The sequence below is a fragment of the Podarcis bocagei genome, assembly GCF_964188305.1.
Source record: "Podarcis bocagei genome assembly, chromosome: 3".
Taxonomy (NCBI): Eukaryota; Metazoa; Chordata; class Lepidosauria; order Squamata; family Lacertidae; genus Podarcis; species Podarcis bocagei.
In genome coordinates, this window is record NC_138127.1 from 94,129,280 (window position 1) to 94,144,673 (window position 15,394).

General features: G+C 40.3%; 1 protein-coding gene across 1 annotated transcript in view; it reads left to right on the forward strand.

The window, feature by feature from the left end:
• The window catches only part of SOS1 (SOS Ras/Rac guanine nucleotide exchange factor 1), a 44,295-nt gene extending 31,317 nt beyond the window's left edge, over positions 1-12,978 (forward strand). Inside the window, exons 15-22 of the mRNA XM_081188412.1 lie at positions 452-571; positions 4,639-4,801; positions 5,418-5,535; positions 8,090-8,262; positions 8,553-8,669; positions 8,814-9,078; positions 9,735-9,853; positions 11,381-12,978. Coding sequence (XP_081044538.1) covers positions 452-571; positions 4,639-4,801; positions 5,418-5,535; positions 8,090-8,262; positions 8,553-8,669; positions 8,814-9,078; positions 9,735-9,853; positions 11,381-11,875 — 1,570 coding nt within the window. The 3' untranslated portion in view covers positions 11,876-12,978. The remainder of the gene's footprint in view (positions 1-451; positions 572-4,638; positions 4,802-5,417; positions 5,536-8,089; positions 8,263-8,552; positions 8,670-8,813; positions 9,079-9,734; positions 9,854-11,380) is intronic.
• The last annotated feature ends 2,416 nt before the right edge of the window (positions 12,979-15,394 follow it).

Below are 15,394 nucleotides of genomic sequence, written 5' to 3' on the forward strand. Positions count from 1 at the left end.
TCTGCATTCAGTTCTTACTAGCAAAGCTATTCATATTGCATTTAGGGAACAATGTTCCAAATTGTGACTCTAGTATATATTAATGCGAATTTGATATAGGTAGTAAAGTGATAATTTATTTTCATATGTTGGCATTTTGGAGCTCACTGTTAAAAAACATATTATGAAAGCAAGATTTGTAAGCTGTAAGCTATAAGCTATAAGCTTCCAGAACCTCATCCACAGATATAGTATTTAACTGGAGATGGAGAGAATTGGTTGTTAAAAGTAGATGGTAGAACAATGACATTCTACAAAGCAAAAAAAAATAAAAATAAAAATAAATGCAGTCAATTTTTTTCTGATTTCAGAATTATTGGTTATTTGTGTTAATCTAGATGTAAGTAGTAGTTTAACTGACCATAAAATGATAGCCTTTTCTCTGTAATTTATATTTATTGTCAATTTGTAGAGCTGTGCAACCATCAGAGCTGGTTGGAAGTGTATGGACAAAAGAAGATAAGGAAATCAATTCTCCTAACCTGCTCAAGATGATACGACATACCACAAATCTTACTTTGTGGTTTGAAAAGTAAGTTGCTCGAGTGCTTTGACTAAGATCTTCTAAATATTGATATTAACATCCAGGTCCATACAGAGTCTGAGACCCGAGATAGGAGTCTTGTTAGAATGACCAAAAAAAACCAGCCAAAGGCATTAGGTAAGCCTTTGTTTGGATGGAGGGGTGGTTGTAGCCTCTGCCTGCCTCTCCTTATTAATAGTAGATAGGTAGCCGTGTTGGTCTGCCATAGTCAAAATAAAAAAAATTCCTTCCAGTAGCACCTTAAAGACCAACTAAGTTAGTTCTTGGTATGAGCTTTCGTGTGCATGCACACTTCTTCAGATACACTGAAACAGAAGTTGCCGGATCCTTCTATATAGTGAGAAGGTGGGGAGGGGTGTTACTCAGAAGGGTGGTGGGAATGGGAGATAGGCAGATAGCTGAGAGAGCCTGTTGACGACTCTTAACGACTGTAATAGGTCTTACAGGAAAAGGCAAGGGGTGAGAAGGTGAGAAATGGTTTAGTCATGTATAGTGAGATAAGAATCCAATGTCTTTGTTCAGACCAGGTCTCTCCATGGTTTTAAGTTTGGTAATGAGTTGTAATTCAGCAGCTTCTCTTTCCAGTCTATTTCTGAAATTCCTTTGTAGTAAAACAGCTACTTTGAGATCTTGTATAGAATGTCCTGGGAGATTGAAGTGTTCTCCTACTGGTTTCTCTGTTTTGTGATTCTTGATGTCAGATTTATGTCCGTTTATTCTTTGGCGTAAGGTTTGGCCTGTTTGTCCAATATAGAGAGCTGAAGGACACTGTTGGCATTTGATGGCATACACAATGTTAGACGATGAGCAATTAAATAGTCCCGAGATGGTATGTGTGATGTTGTTGGGGCCAGTAATGGTGTTGTCCGGGTGTATGTGGCAGCAAAGTTGGCATCTGGGTTTATTGCAGGCTCTGGTGCCAGTGTCTGTGTTAAGTCTGGTTGTAGTATTATTGTGGGTTAGGAGTTGTTTAAGATTGGGTGGCTGTCTGTAGGCAATGAAAGGTCTTCCTCCCAGAGCTTGAGAAAGAGAACTGTCATTGTCCAGGAGAGGTTGTAGATCTCTGATGATGCGTTGTACTGTTTTAACTTGGGGGCTGTATGTGATGACTAGAGGTGTTCTGTTATTTTCTTTTTTGGGTCTGTCTTGCAGCAAGTTCTCTCTGGGTATCAGTCTGGCTCTGTTGATCTGTTGTCTAACTTCATCTGCTGGGTATTTTAGTTCTGAGAAGGTTTGCTGTAGATCTCTTAGGTGAGAGTCTCTGTCTGTAGAATTGGAACAGATGCGGCTGTAACGTAGTGCCTGGCTATATACAATGGACTGTTTGGTATGTTTGGGATGGTAGCTAGAGGCATGTAGATATGTTTGTCGGTCAGTTGGTTTGCGGTATAAGGTGGTGTCTATGCGCCCATCCTGTATTTTTATAGTAGTGTCCAAAAAATGTATTTCTTGCATAGATTGATTCATTGTAAGGTTGATTGTGGGGTGAAAATCATTAAATTTCTGGTGAAAGGTGTCCAGGGTCTGTTGACCATGTGTCCAGATGATAAAAATATCATCAATGTATCGCAGGTACAAGAGAGGTTTGAGTGGGTAGGAGTTCAGGAAACGTTGTTCTAAATCTGCCATGAAGATGTTGGCATACTGTGGGGCCATGCGGGTGCCCATTGCTGTGCCGCTGATCTGAAGGAACAGGTCATCACCGAATTTGAAGTTGTTGTGGGTAAGGACAAATTGGCAGAGTTTGGTGGCAAGGTCCGCTGTGGTTTTATCTGAAATGGTGTTCCTTATAGCTTGTAAACCATCGTTGTGTGGGATGTTGGTATACAGAGATTCCACATCCATAGTAGCTAGTATAGTATTGTTGGGAAGATTATTTAAAGATTGTATTTTCCTCAGAAAATCTGTGGTGTCACGTACATAGCTGGGAGCACTGATGGCATATGGTTTCAGAACAGAGTCCATATAACCGGAGACACCCACTGTAACAGTGCCAATACCTGAAATGATGGGGCGTCCTGGATTTCCTGGTTTGTGTATTTTAGGTAGAAGATAGAAAGTTCCTGGTCGAGGTTCTGTTGGTGTGTTGGTGAGGATCTGTTCTTGGATGTGTGGGGGTAGCTCCTTAACAATCTTGTTTAGTTCTTTCTTGTATTCTTGTGTGGGGTCTGAGTCCAATTTTGTGTAAAAGGCGGTATTGGAAAGTTGTCTGTGAGCCTCCTGAATGTAGTCAGTTTTGTTCAATGAAAGGAAGACCTTTCATTGCCTACAGACAGCCACCCAATCTTAAACAACTCCTAACCCACAATAATACTACAACCAGACTTAACACAGACACTGGCACCAGAGCCTGCAATAAACCCAGATGCCAACTTTGCTGCCACATACACCCGGACAACACCATTACTGGCCCCAACAACATCACACATACCATCTCGGGACTATTTAATTGCTCATCGTCTAACATTGTGTATGCCATCAAATGCCAACAGTGTCCTTCAGCTCTCTATATTGGACAAACAGGCCAAACCTTACGCCAAAGAATAAACGGACATAAATCTGACATCAAGAATCACAAAACAGAGAAACCAGTAGGAGAACACTTCAATCTCCCAGGACATTCTATACAAGATCTCAAAGTAGCTGTTTTACTACAAAGGAATTTCAGAAATAGACTGGAAAGAGAAGCTGCTGAATTACAACTCATTACCAAACTTAAAACCATGGAGAGACCTGGTCTGAACAAAGACATTGGATTCTTATCTCACTATACATGACTAAACCATTTCTCACCTTCTCACCCCTTGCCTTTTCCTGTAAGACCTATTACAGTCGTTAAGAGTCGTCAACAGGCTCTCTCAGCTATCTGCCTATCTCCCATTCCCACCACCCTTCTGAGTAACACCCCTCCCCACCTTCTCACTATATAGAAGGATCCGGCAACTTCTGTTTCAGTGTATCTGAAGAAGTGTGCATGCACACGAAAGCTCATACCAAGAACTAACTTAGTTGGTCCTTAAGGTGCTACTGGAAGGAATTTTTTTTATTTCTCCTTATTAAGGTTATCTTGTTAAAGGGATCTGGGGGTGTGGGTTCTGTCTGATGCCCGGATGTGGGGTTGGACCATGCAACAACCCCAATGGGGATACCTCAGGGTGCCCCTATTTGATGTAAGTCATCGGGCTCCCCATATTGGTGGTTTACCCTTAGTTTGACTGCCTGCAGATGGGCGGGAGTCGAGATACAGTCTGGCTTCACCCAATGCCTAATCCAAACTGCGCACATTTGTAAACAATAAACCAAATCCATTTGTCCGTGTGTTTATTATCCACTAGGGAACTGTGGATCACGGGGCCTTGGCATGCAACATCATTCCTGAGCTGCAACTTGGCAAAATATTGGAGCTTCATAGAAGGAAATAATTATAGCAAGAACAATAATTCCTAAACTTCTCAGTTGTTTGAATTGAAAGACAGTATATTCTTTGAATTATGCACTGGTTTTAGACTGAGTTAGTAATCCTCAAATTGGGCTTTGAGAAATTAAATAATTAAAGGCTCGTCTGAGTTTAGCGGAGCTGCTGATAGAGGAACCTGTCTATTGCATGTCTCATGATTCTCTTCTCTAATCTTGCTGCCTTGGCTCCCTCTCAGGGCCATTAATTTGGCTGCATCTCTCCATCAGGCATGATAAGATCATTCAGTCATTCCTGTTTATCAGGTAGTAGAATTCCCTCCATAGGAGCGGATGGTCCGTTGCAGCTCTGTATGAGTTTTACTTCTCCAGACTGTTTCATTCCTATCAAGAGGTGTGTGCCCTGATCATGCAGAAACAAAAGGTGGGCTCTTCTGAAGGCAGACTTTTACTTTCCTACTGGTGTGCAAGTTTAACGTATAATGTTTTCCCATTTGGATTCAGAAAAGAAGTTGGCTTCAGTAATTATATCAGCTGTTTGGAAACCCCTGCATTAAGTCACACTTGTCAAAATAAAATTATATTAAATTGGTGCTTTTTAACATTCTTGTACTGATAAGTACATCTTTTTGTACATTTAGATGCATCATAGAAACAGAAAACCTAGAGGAAAGAGTAATTGTAGTATGCCGTATAATTGAGATCTTGCAAGTTTTCCAAGAACTAAACAATTTTAATGGTGTTCTTGAAGTTGTCAGTGCTATGAACTCTGCACCTATTTACAGACTGGATCATACCTTTGAGGTAAGTCACATGTATATCTAGAAACTGTAATTGTTTTAACTGTTGCTGAATAAAGTATCATTGAAAAAAACAAAAACATTTAAACCAAAACCACTTTTTTCTTTTTCTTCAGTCTTCAGCATGTGCACTGGGTAGGCTGTTGGACACATTTTTTCTTTACATAGAGATAATTTTAGGGTTACATTAAACACTTACAAAATGCAGTGCAAATGTTTGTTTTGTCCCATGTACAAGGGTAAGAAGCCACTGTGACATCTTGTTTATTTTGCCAAAAGTTCCTTTGTGCATCATGTTCCCATTTGCAGACTGCATATATTCCCTAGACTGAGATTATCTCCATGGTGGAAAAGCATCATGTTAAGAAGTAGTGTCTCTTCTCTCCACAAGAAAGTGGGGCTGAAGCTGAGCAATTGAAAACTAGAGCAAAAAATCAAGGGCACTTCCCAGTGCCACACATAATATAACCCATTTTTTTATATGAAAAGCACTTCAATATGTAAGGAGTGAGTGAACCCTCCAAGTGAATCTACATATTTTGACTGGCCCTTAATTTGAGATCACTGATAACATGTGGTTTGTAGTTGTCCATGTCTCAGCTTTCTTTGTGCATCTTCAGCAAATCCCAAGCCGCCAGAAAAAGATTTTTGAAGAAGCTCATGAACTGAGTGAAGACCATCATAAGAAATACTTGGCAAAACTCAGGTCTATTAATCCTCCATGTGTGCCTTTCTTTGGTAAGTAAGATTTATTCTTGAAGAATATACAATCACAAATGTTGATAAGCCACAGAAGCCATTTTAAGAAGCCATTTCTTAAATATATTAGTGGAGCTTGCTATATTGTTTGGAATAGCCAGGCATTTCAAAGAATCAGTATTTCAACTTCAAAAGCTTTACCCCCTGTTCAATATCAAATCCACAATTTCACTACATTTTAGTTGGAACCCTTGACCTGATTTTTCAGCTATCTTCATGCGTTAGATACTAATACAAATTAGTATTTAATGCATTTAGAAACACTAAGCATTTGTGAAGTGTACTTTGTGGTTCTAGCTTAACCAGGGAAATATCAAGGGATGGAGAACAGATAAAGTGCTCCAATTTACTCTGTGCTTTTTTTTAGTGCTGTGCTATACTCTGCTTGATAAAGATACTTTCTGACTGTGCTTTGACAGTAGGCTGATTCAGATGCAAGGATCTCTGTCTAATAAACCATCTAAAAAGAACAAACATTGTGCCTTTGTGCCTTCTCCTTTCCTCTTTCCTTTTCCCTTCTCCAGTAGTGGTGAGAAAATACTAAATCTAGAACACCTAACTATAGAATACTAGATCTGCTATGTAAATAAGCCAGGGAGGCTCGCCCGATGCATTTGTTACATATTTTTAGATGTCAGACAAGCCTTATTCCAAGTCTTTGGCTAATTAAACAATCCATGGCCTTTTAAATGGGCAGGGGGTATAATTGTTTTGGTTTGTTATTATGGTATATGTTTTCTGTTTTTATATTGTAAACTACCCCTATGATCTTTGGGTGAAGGTCAGTATAGAAATTTTAATATTAATGAATAATAATCCATAAAGTTTCTCACTCACATTTTTTACCAAACTATTTTGTGAGCCTTCCTATTTATAAGATTAAAAGGATCAGGTTTTAGAAAATAGCTGCCTAGTTGCATGGAGGTAATTTATATGCTCTGCAGGCAGCCAGGAAAGTGGTTGTTTACAAACCTGTACTGTATTATTTATTTACATAATGACATTAGTACACATTATGCTTTGGATTGCAAGAACACATAGCCCTGCCCCAAGGAGCTTATAATCTGAAATTTGACACACCAAATGGAAGGTAGTAAAAAGGAATGTATTACTGTTTCAGTTGCATACACGTAGCCTTGGTGATAGGGCATGGGGATTATGGGGTGATACCAAAGGCTTCATGGAAATTGTGGGTTTTGAAGAAGAAGGAAAATAGGTAACATCACAGATGGTCTAGAAGTCAGTGAAGGGTGATGGAGCTGGAGGAGTGAAAATCATGGATAGATACAAAAAAAGATATAAGAATGGAGAGAGAAGGAACTTGGAGGCCTTTAAGGTAAGGGGAAAGAAGGGAAGTGGGGTCACTCCATTGGCTCTACTGTGAGACCTCCAGTCTTTCAGCCTTTCTCTCCTTCAGCACTTACTAGCAGCAGCCATTTTATTGGGCTGCAGAGTAGAGAGAGAGAAGGGAAGCAGGGCCATTTCATCCTCCTTTCCCTGAATAGTTGAAACCCCAGCTGGTTGTTATAAGAACACTGTAACCTGTCCTGGTACCTGCTTTACCCACTCCATCCCCTCCTCCTTTTTCATTCTGTGTTAGGTCTGTTGCATTGTAAGCCTTGCGGGGTATGGATAGACTGTCTTTTAAAAATTATTATTGAGTGAGAGCCTTTCAGATGAAGAGTTGGTAGAATGGCAGGCCAAAAAAAAATGAGGATGAGATTCAAAGAGGGTAGGTGGGTGCATGCTATGAGTCTGGAAGCTAGTAACAAAAAGTTGAGGAAAGGGTTAGGGGGCACTGTGGAATTTTGAAGAAGGATGTGGAGGTGGGTAGAGAGGCAGGTGACAAATAATAATAATAATAATAATAATAATAATAATAATAATAATAATTTATTATTTGTACCCCGCCCATCTGGCTGGGTTTCCCTAGCCACTCTGGGTGGTTTCCACAAAGACCAAAAATACACTAAGATGTCACACATTAAAAACTTCCCTGAACAGGGCTGCCTTAAGATGTCTTCTGAATGTCAGGTAGTTGTTTATCTCTTTGACATCTGATGGGAGGGCGTTCCACAGGGCGGGCGCCACTACCGAGAAGGCCCTCTGCCTGGTTCCTTGTAGTTTTGCTTCTCGCAATGAGGGAACCGCCAGAAGGCCCTTGGTGCTGGACCTCAGTGTCCGGGGAGAACGATGGGGGTGAAGACGCTCCTTCAGGTACAAAAGGTGTAGCTTGCCATTAGAGTGGCTTGGTCACAAACAGGCGTAAGTGGGCAGTGCCAAGGTTAGTTAACCATGTGTTGAGATGAAGCCCAAACTTTGTTTCACCCCAGGTAAGTAGCAGCAGCAAGGCCAGCAGGCACATTTGCTTGGAGGAGAGGAGATCAGGAATCCCTTTGTTGGATCTTCAGAAAAAAATTAAGTGCATAATTCAACCTCCCCAAAGCCTTTGTAGCTCTAACCTTAATTCTAGTTTTCCATTGAAAGACCATAACCATTTTATAGCTGCAATTTTTTTGGACATTATTTGTAGGAATTTATTTAACAAACATCTTGAAAACGGAAGAAGGCAATCCTGAATTTCTCAAACGACATGGGAAAGAACTTATCAATTTCAGTAAGCGGAGGAAGGTGGCTGAAATAACAGGGGAGATCCAACAGTACCAAAACCAGCCATACTGCCTAAGAGGAGAAGCTGATATCAGGGTAAGTAGGTTTTTTTGCTCATCCAGGTTCAGCTTCCTTTTAGTGGCCATGAGGAAATGCTTATACTGTAGGTTGAAGCTCCTTTGCTGACCAGGGTATTGTTCTGATTTTATTACGCCTGAATTTATTTTCAGCCCTTAGACTGACTCCCAACTCTACAGTCCTTTTATTTCTCAATTATCAACTTCTAGAGCATGTCCTCATCAAATAAGAGTTGATTTTAATCTGGTTTTGCTGTTCAACAGATCTGTCGATTCTGTGTTAATCTTTCTGAATATTTTGGGTTTCAGAAATTTTTTGAAAATCTGAATCCAATGGGAAATAGCATGGAAAAAGAGTTTGCAGATTATCTGTTCAACAAGTCTCTAGAAATAGAGCCACGTAACGTCAAGCCACCCCCAAGATTTGTGAGTATTTAGATTTCTCAGTTAATGTATGCTATAAAATACAGTTGGAGCGGCACAAACTTTCTAATAGAAAAAAGTAAGTGATTTTACAGTAAAAACTCTCAGTGTTCTTCATATAAACAGTGTTTTTGGTTTTCTGTGCAGCCCAAAAAGTACACCTATTCTCTCAAATCTCCGGGTGTTCGTCCATCAAACCCAAGACCAGGCACCATGAGACACCCTACACCTCTGCAACAGGAGCCAAGAAAAATCAGTTACAGTCGTGTCCCTGAGAGTGAAACAGAAAGTGCTGCTTCTGCACCAAACTCTCCAAGAACACCTCTCACCCCACCTCCACCATCGTCCACTTCCAGCACCACAGATGTTTGCAGTGTCTTTGACTCTGATCCCTCCACCCCTTTTCATTCAAGTAGGTGCTCTAGCAAGGATTGGGCTATTCTTCTCCTTTTTAAGTTGTTTGGCCTGTGTCGCATGTGGGCATGTTTTCTGATACTGCTGTTATGTGCCAAACCACAGGAACTTGTTTGGTTGATGCTTGTATTTTGAAAACAGTTTTCTTAAATTTGATTGAATTCAAACCATGATTGAAAAGGGAAGACTGAGATGTACTGTTTTAAGTGAACGCCTTGTTTGCTGTTTGTACAGGGTGAGTCCTTTAAAAGAGGCCCCGTGGATACGGAGTACACATGTTCCACGGGACGTCTTTTAAAAGACTCACCCTGTACATGGCAGGATGCTAGTAACAGTGACAATTATTTTATTTTCTTAATTCATTTTGTTTCTTTCCTGGCCTTTATCAATCCATGGTCCAAGGGCATGTTAAAACATAAGATACAACACTAAGAATACCACAGCCATTGGCAGCTCTTTGCCTTAAGCTGCTTTGTTTTGTTTGTGAAAAGAAATCCTGATTCCTCAGGAACTTAGCAGGAGGAGGCTTATAGATAAGAGGCATACATTTTATATGCTGTATTGTACTTGTGTGTTTAGAATTTACTGTTAAAGTACTAGAAAAGTAGAAAAATTCAAATGAGATGGATAATAGAATTTTTCATACACTTTCAGGGTCAGCTTCTGTGTCTTCCATAAGTTTTCCAAAAAGCTCAGATGAAATTACCATTCCCCCTCCTATTCCTCCCCGGAGACGTCCAGAATCTGCTCCTGCTGAATCTTCTCCTTCAAAGGTAATTTCACCGCATTTCTCTCTGCAGGAACAGTAAGATGAAAATACAGTGGAGAGGGAGAGCCTGCTGTCACTGCCACCCCCACAGCCTTTAAAGACAAAAGACCACTAGTGTGTTCCTCCCCACAGAGGAAAGGGTTTATTCCGCCTTTTAAAATAAATGGAGCTTCAGATTTACAACCTAGTTTCATTTAATTCTTATACAAGGTGACAGCAAAAGTTAACATTCACTGGGGGGGGGGGACATTTTTTATGCTCCACCTATAATCTATAATGATAAATGAGTTTGACTTATTTTAATTTTAATGTAAAGGCACAGCATGAATGGGCTATTTAAAGCTGCTTCAGTGTTTCCATACCCACTCCTACCTCCCAGAGCTCCTGGAGCTCTGGTTCCTGCAGTTTCAGTTTTAAGTGGCTGTTTGAAAAAGGTAGGGATCCTGCTGCCATACTCACAACTAGCAGCTTTAAGAAAGTTAAAAAAAGAAGACCCAATAAGGTATGCGCCTTCAAAAACAATGGGAGAACTAGTTTGGGTCCCATCCAAATGGATAACTTTTTTTTAAGAGGAAGGGAGGGGGAACAATAACAACTTTAGTAAAAAATAAAATTTCTGGTTGCCACTGGTAACCCTATTTTTTCCTGTGCTTATACGTTTTTGCACCTGGGAACACCTTTAGTGCAACTCTTTGTCTTTATCCATTAAAGGGCTCCCATCTCCTGTGCTGGATATCCTACCTATACAGCCCGATTCTGTTTCCTCTTCCCATCTTTTGCTTCTGGAAGAGATGTGAGCAATAGAGAAGAATCTGACAACCCTCTCCTATTTCCTCCTCCCCCCCTCACACACACACCTTCTCCTTTATGTGGGCATCCAGCTTTTGTCCTCTGTTGGAATCTTGTTGTAGGAGCACTCCTAGAAGTAAGATGAAATGAAAGCCTTTAGACCAGAGGTAGCTAAACCCTTCTGGCCAGTAGGCCACATCCATCCTCTAGGGGCCACATGCTAGCAGTGCAGCTGGCCATCCCACACACTCTTGTGCATACTCTCACAGGCAGGTAGGCAGGCACCTAGCCCCTCCTCTTCCATGCCGATCAGCTGAGGACTAGGTGTCATTGCCCCCGTTGCTCAAATGATCATTCCAGAGACAAATTTGAAGGGATGGGCAGTTGTCTCCTCCATCACAGCACTGCGCTTTGCACACCCAACTTTTTCTTTTTGCTGCTGCTACCAAAATTGGTGGGTTCTTTTGGGTAGTAGATTATGTCCACAACCCAAGGATTGGCCATTCCTGCTTTGGGCTTTCTCTAATCCTTTGAAGATAATTCATATTAGACGTGCTGTGTGGGTTCTTTCTACTCCGAAAGAGAACAACCTGTATTGGGTAACTCTCTCAACTCACCTCTGCAGGTGGAATTAGTCCAAAGTGTCTTCGCCCTCTTTTGCAAGGTACCGTCTTGGCATATTTGTTCCCCAGTGCAACACTGAGGTCTTTGAATTATGTCCTAACAAATCTTTATATTTCAGATTTCTTCTGCACATCTGGACAGCCCACCAGCAATCCCTCCTCGGCAGCCGACATCAAAAATCTATTCACCGAGATACTCGGTGCCAGACAGGACCTCCATCTCTGACCCCCCAGAAAGCCCACCTGTATTGCCACCTCGAGAACCTGTACGAACTCCTGATGTTTTCTCTAGTTCACCTCTCCATCTCCAGCCACCACCCTTAGGCAGAAAAAGTGAACTGGGCAACACTTTCTTTCCCAACAGTCCGTCTCCATTTACTCCGCCTCCCCCCCAGACACCTTCTCCTCACGTTGTCCGGAGGCATTTGCCATCACCTCCTTTGATACCCCAAGATACGGACCTCCATTCTGTTGCTGGGCCCCCTGTTCCTCCTCGGCAAAGCACTTCTCAACATATCCCAAAGCTTCCTCCAAAAACTTACAAAAGGGAGCCCACGCATCCATTGATGCACCGTGATGGACCCCCTTTGCTGGAGAACGCCCACTCCACCTGAATTCTCCCTTGGGCTCGAGAGAGAATGCTTTCCCTGGTGCCATGTCTGTTGCTGGCAATAGATGCACTGTACCCTGTGGGCACCAAGAGTTGAGCTGTGTTGCTCCTAACACTAAAGACTCTACGTTTGATATTTGGTGTGCAAAAAGAAGAAGAAAGAATCTTAATAACAGGCCCCTTATCGTGAATAAACTGTTGCTGTTTGTTAGTATAGTATGCAGGGCCCTGTTCTAAAGTCAGTGGACACCTGAATGTACCCGAAATCAATTTGCAGATCTCTTTGGGCCAATAAGCAGACATTGTGCTTTGTGTAGCGTCCTGTGAGGGATAAAATGCATAGTCCTGTATTCATCTGTCCACCATGATGTAAGTTCTTGGAGTAAAAATATTATGCACTTTTTTAAAAAAATAATCTCAAACAGGGAACTTGATAGTCTTCTTAATTTTCTTTTGTTTTATTCCCTGCTTTCAAATCATGAACTGGACTGTGAGGAAGATCTGTGGTACTGAACTGAACCAACATAGAGCTAAGACATAGCACCGTACTGCAGTCCTGTTTACAAACTGTTACTAGTAATACATGGGTACCTAGGCTTCACCAAAGAGGTACTTTCCTCCTCCTTTATGAATATTATGGTGCCAGTTCAAAAAGAATTTTTTGCCAGTAAACAGAATGCCTAACTTTTAACCGCCTTTAAACAAATGAGATTTAAGTCTTATATGAATGACACCAATGATGCAAACTGCAAAACAATGCTATTGTCAGAGTTGAATCTGTTTCTCCATTTAGAAGACTGTTAAATCTAGACTAGGTTAGGTCTTCATTTTAAGGTTTACTGATAACCCACTTAATGGCTGGTAGTTCAACATCTTTGAGACTATGCCATGAAAATGCAAAAGATGATCCGCTGGCCATATTCCCTAGTTATCACCATGTTTTAACTAGCAGTAGGTAGATGAATAATCAGCACCCATAGAATTGCCTTGTAGTTGCATAAATAAATCATATGTATATAGTGAATGTTGCATAAATATACTTGCAAATTGTTTTTAATTTAATTGAAATAAAGATACAGATATTTTGTCTGGCTGACATATATTAAATTATTGCATTTCTAAATGTACATTTCAGTTTAAAGCACTGAGGAGGAGACACATGCTGTGGTACACACCTCTCTTTCTTGCTCATTGTTTTAGTCTGTAAAGAAAAAATTTAGAAGAAATCCAAGGTTTGGCATGTGAAATAAATGTGTGTTAGGGGTGATTTGGAAGTGAACATCTGTGTGCTTAACATGGATCTCAAGCATATAATACAGTTCAGAATTCCAAACTCTGTTTAACTTCTTAAACCTTGAAACTGATCTTGACCGTGTCAGAAATGTTTGAAAGAAAATAATCTACATGAATATTTTGCCTTGGATTATCCATAGACCTGTGAATTGCGCTTCTGATTCTTGTACTGTGATAGTAATGCATGCCACTTATTGAAGATATTTTAATCCTTTCTACTACACTAGGACTTGTGAATGGTGCAGTATTGTATCCTTAGTTGCTAAGACACTTATAGGATGTTTTCTCCTTGGCAAAACCAAAATACATTTCGGTAATCTAGAAAGCCATGTCACTGGAACAGTGATGGTAGAGGACCGTATCACCATGAAAGCCTACTGTTCTAAGGCACTTCTACAGCATTATGTAGTGTGGTCTTTGCATTTCAGGAAAACGTTCATTTAACCTGCATTAAATGGATCCTTCTTAACATGTACGATATGCAGAAACAAAAGGGCATTCTGAGATAAAAAATTGTATAATGCTAGCCTATGACAAGTGTTGAGCCCAGCTGAGGGTTAGAGATACTTTAAAATGACTGAACTTGCTAAGGGAAAGTTGAGAAAATGCTCCCTACTTAAATACATTTTTTTTCTTGTAACACTAAAGGTAGTGGTAATGCTCCTGTCCATAAGAACTTTAAAATACTGCAGATGCCTACAGAGTGAAAGTTCCCTAATCAATCCACTCCAGAAAAAAGTGGGAGCGGGATTATAGTTTGATAAATCCATTTAGCATTTGCAAGCAGCAACGTTTTGTACAGATCTGTCTTATTCTTGTTTTGAGTGGGAAAATGATGTTCACTTAATATTTCCAGCAGCCCCATAGTTGCTAAGATTATCATGCTTGATACAACCCAGATACTTTGATAATTAAACAGTATACAAACAGTTTAAATAAATAAAATACTTAATCCAAGATGAATTGGCTTAAGCCATTTAAGAGAAACTAAGTCATTTGTTCCATTGAGGCTGTCTGTCAGCTTCATTGTCTCTTATGGTAGCTGAAGTAAAATATTTAGGTCAGCAGAACTTATAAAAAGTGCAAATTTTAAATCTGTGTGTGCAAAATTTCCCCAAATCCCCTGAAGTGGATGTTGTACATGTGCAAAATGTGTGTAGTTCTTCATGCCTCTTGTTTAACATAATCAACTTTCATTGTGTTAAATGTGCTGTGTTTTTAAGCACTGAAAATGTTTGTTTTGATTAGAATTACTTTGTGCTCACTCAAAACATCCGTTATGCAGTTCATAGAATCATAGAGTTTTAGAGTTGGAAGGGACCCTAAGGGTCATCTAAACCAACCCCCTGCAATGCCCAATGTGGGGCTCAAACCCACAAACCTTGACATTAAGAGTCTCATGCTTTTACCAACTGAGCTATCCCACCTCTTGCTGTTCTACAAGAAGGGGCGAGCTTTTTCAGAAGTAAACTTCACTGCATATTTCAAAATCCATCCCAATGAGTTGCTAGCACATTCCCCATAAAAAACTACTTTGTATAAGTCACAAAGCAGGAAAGGAAATAAACTTTTTGGGGTCAAATATTTGTGTATGTAGACTTCTGACTTACATAGAACTCTTCACCAGACAATCTAAAACACTATTTTTCATTATCTGTTTGTATTGGAGTATAAACCCCATAGAAATGACGTTACATAACTGAACATCAGGAAGAATGGAGAGGTATCCAAGTACTGGTTATATAGAACCAAGTGGTTGACATACAGTTCACCCAGACTTGGAAATAAAAACTTGTTCCTCTAGCAAATTGGCTATTAGAGGTTGATAGTAAACTGCCTTTTCACTCTCTGGAAGTAATGTGCCAACTGCAGTATAATAAATAAAGTGAGAGGGAAATCTTGAGAGTCTGTAAGCAGGAAGTTAATGCCCATGTTTTGACCAGAGTGGGATTATTTTTCATTTTGTCGTGTCTTGCTGCTGCTTGCTGTCATACACACATGCGCCTGTAAGTTGCTCAAACTCATGGGTTGGTTGGTTGGTTGGTTTTTCCATTTTAAACTCTACCTTAGAATTTGAGTAGGTTTGCAAATAAGTCGTGTCTGCTACATTTAAAATTGAGATCCAAATCGGCATGCACATACCTGGGCTTTTTTAACCATCACCCCTCATACCACTGTAGGCGCTCCCTCCATTCCCTGAAAAGCCACTCTGTAGGGTGAGATGCAGAAT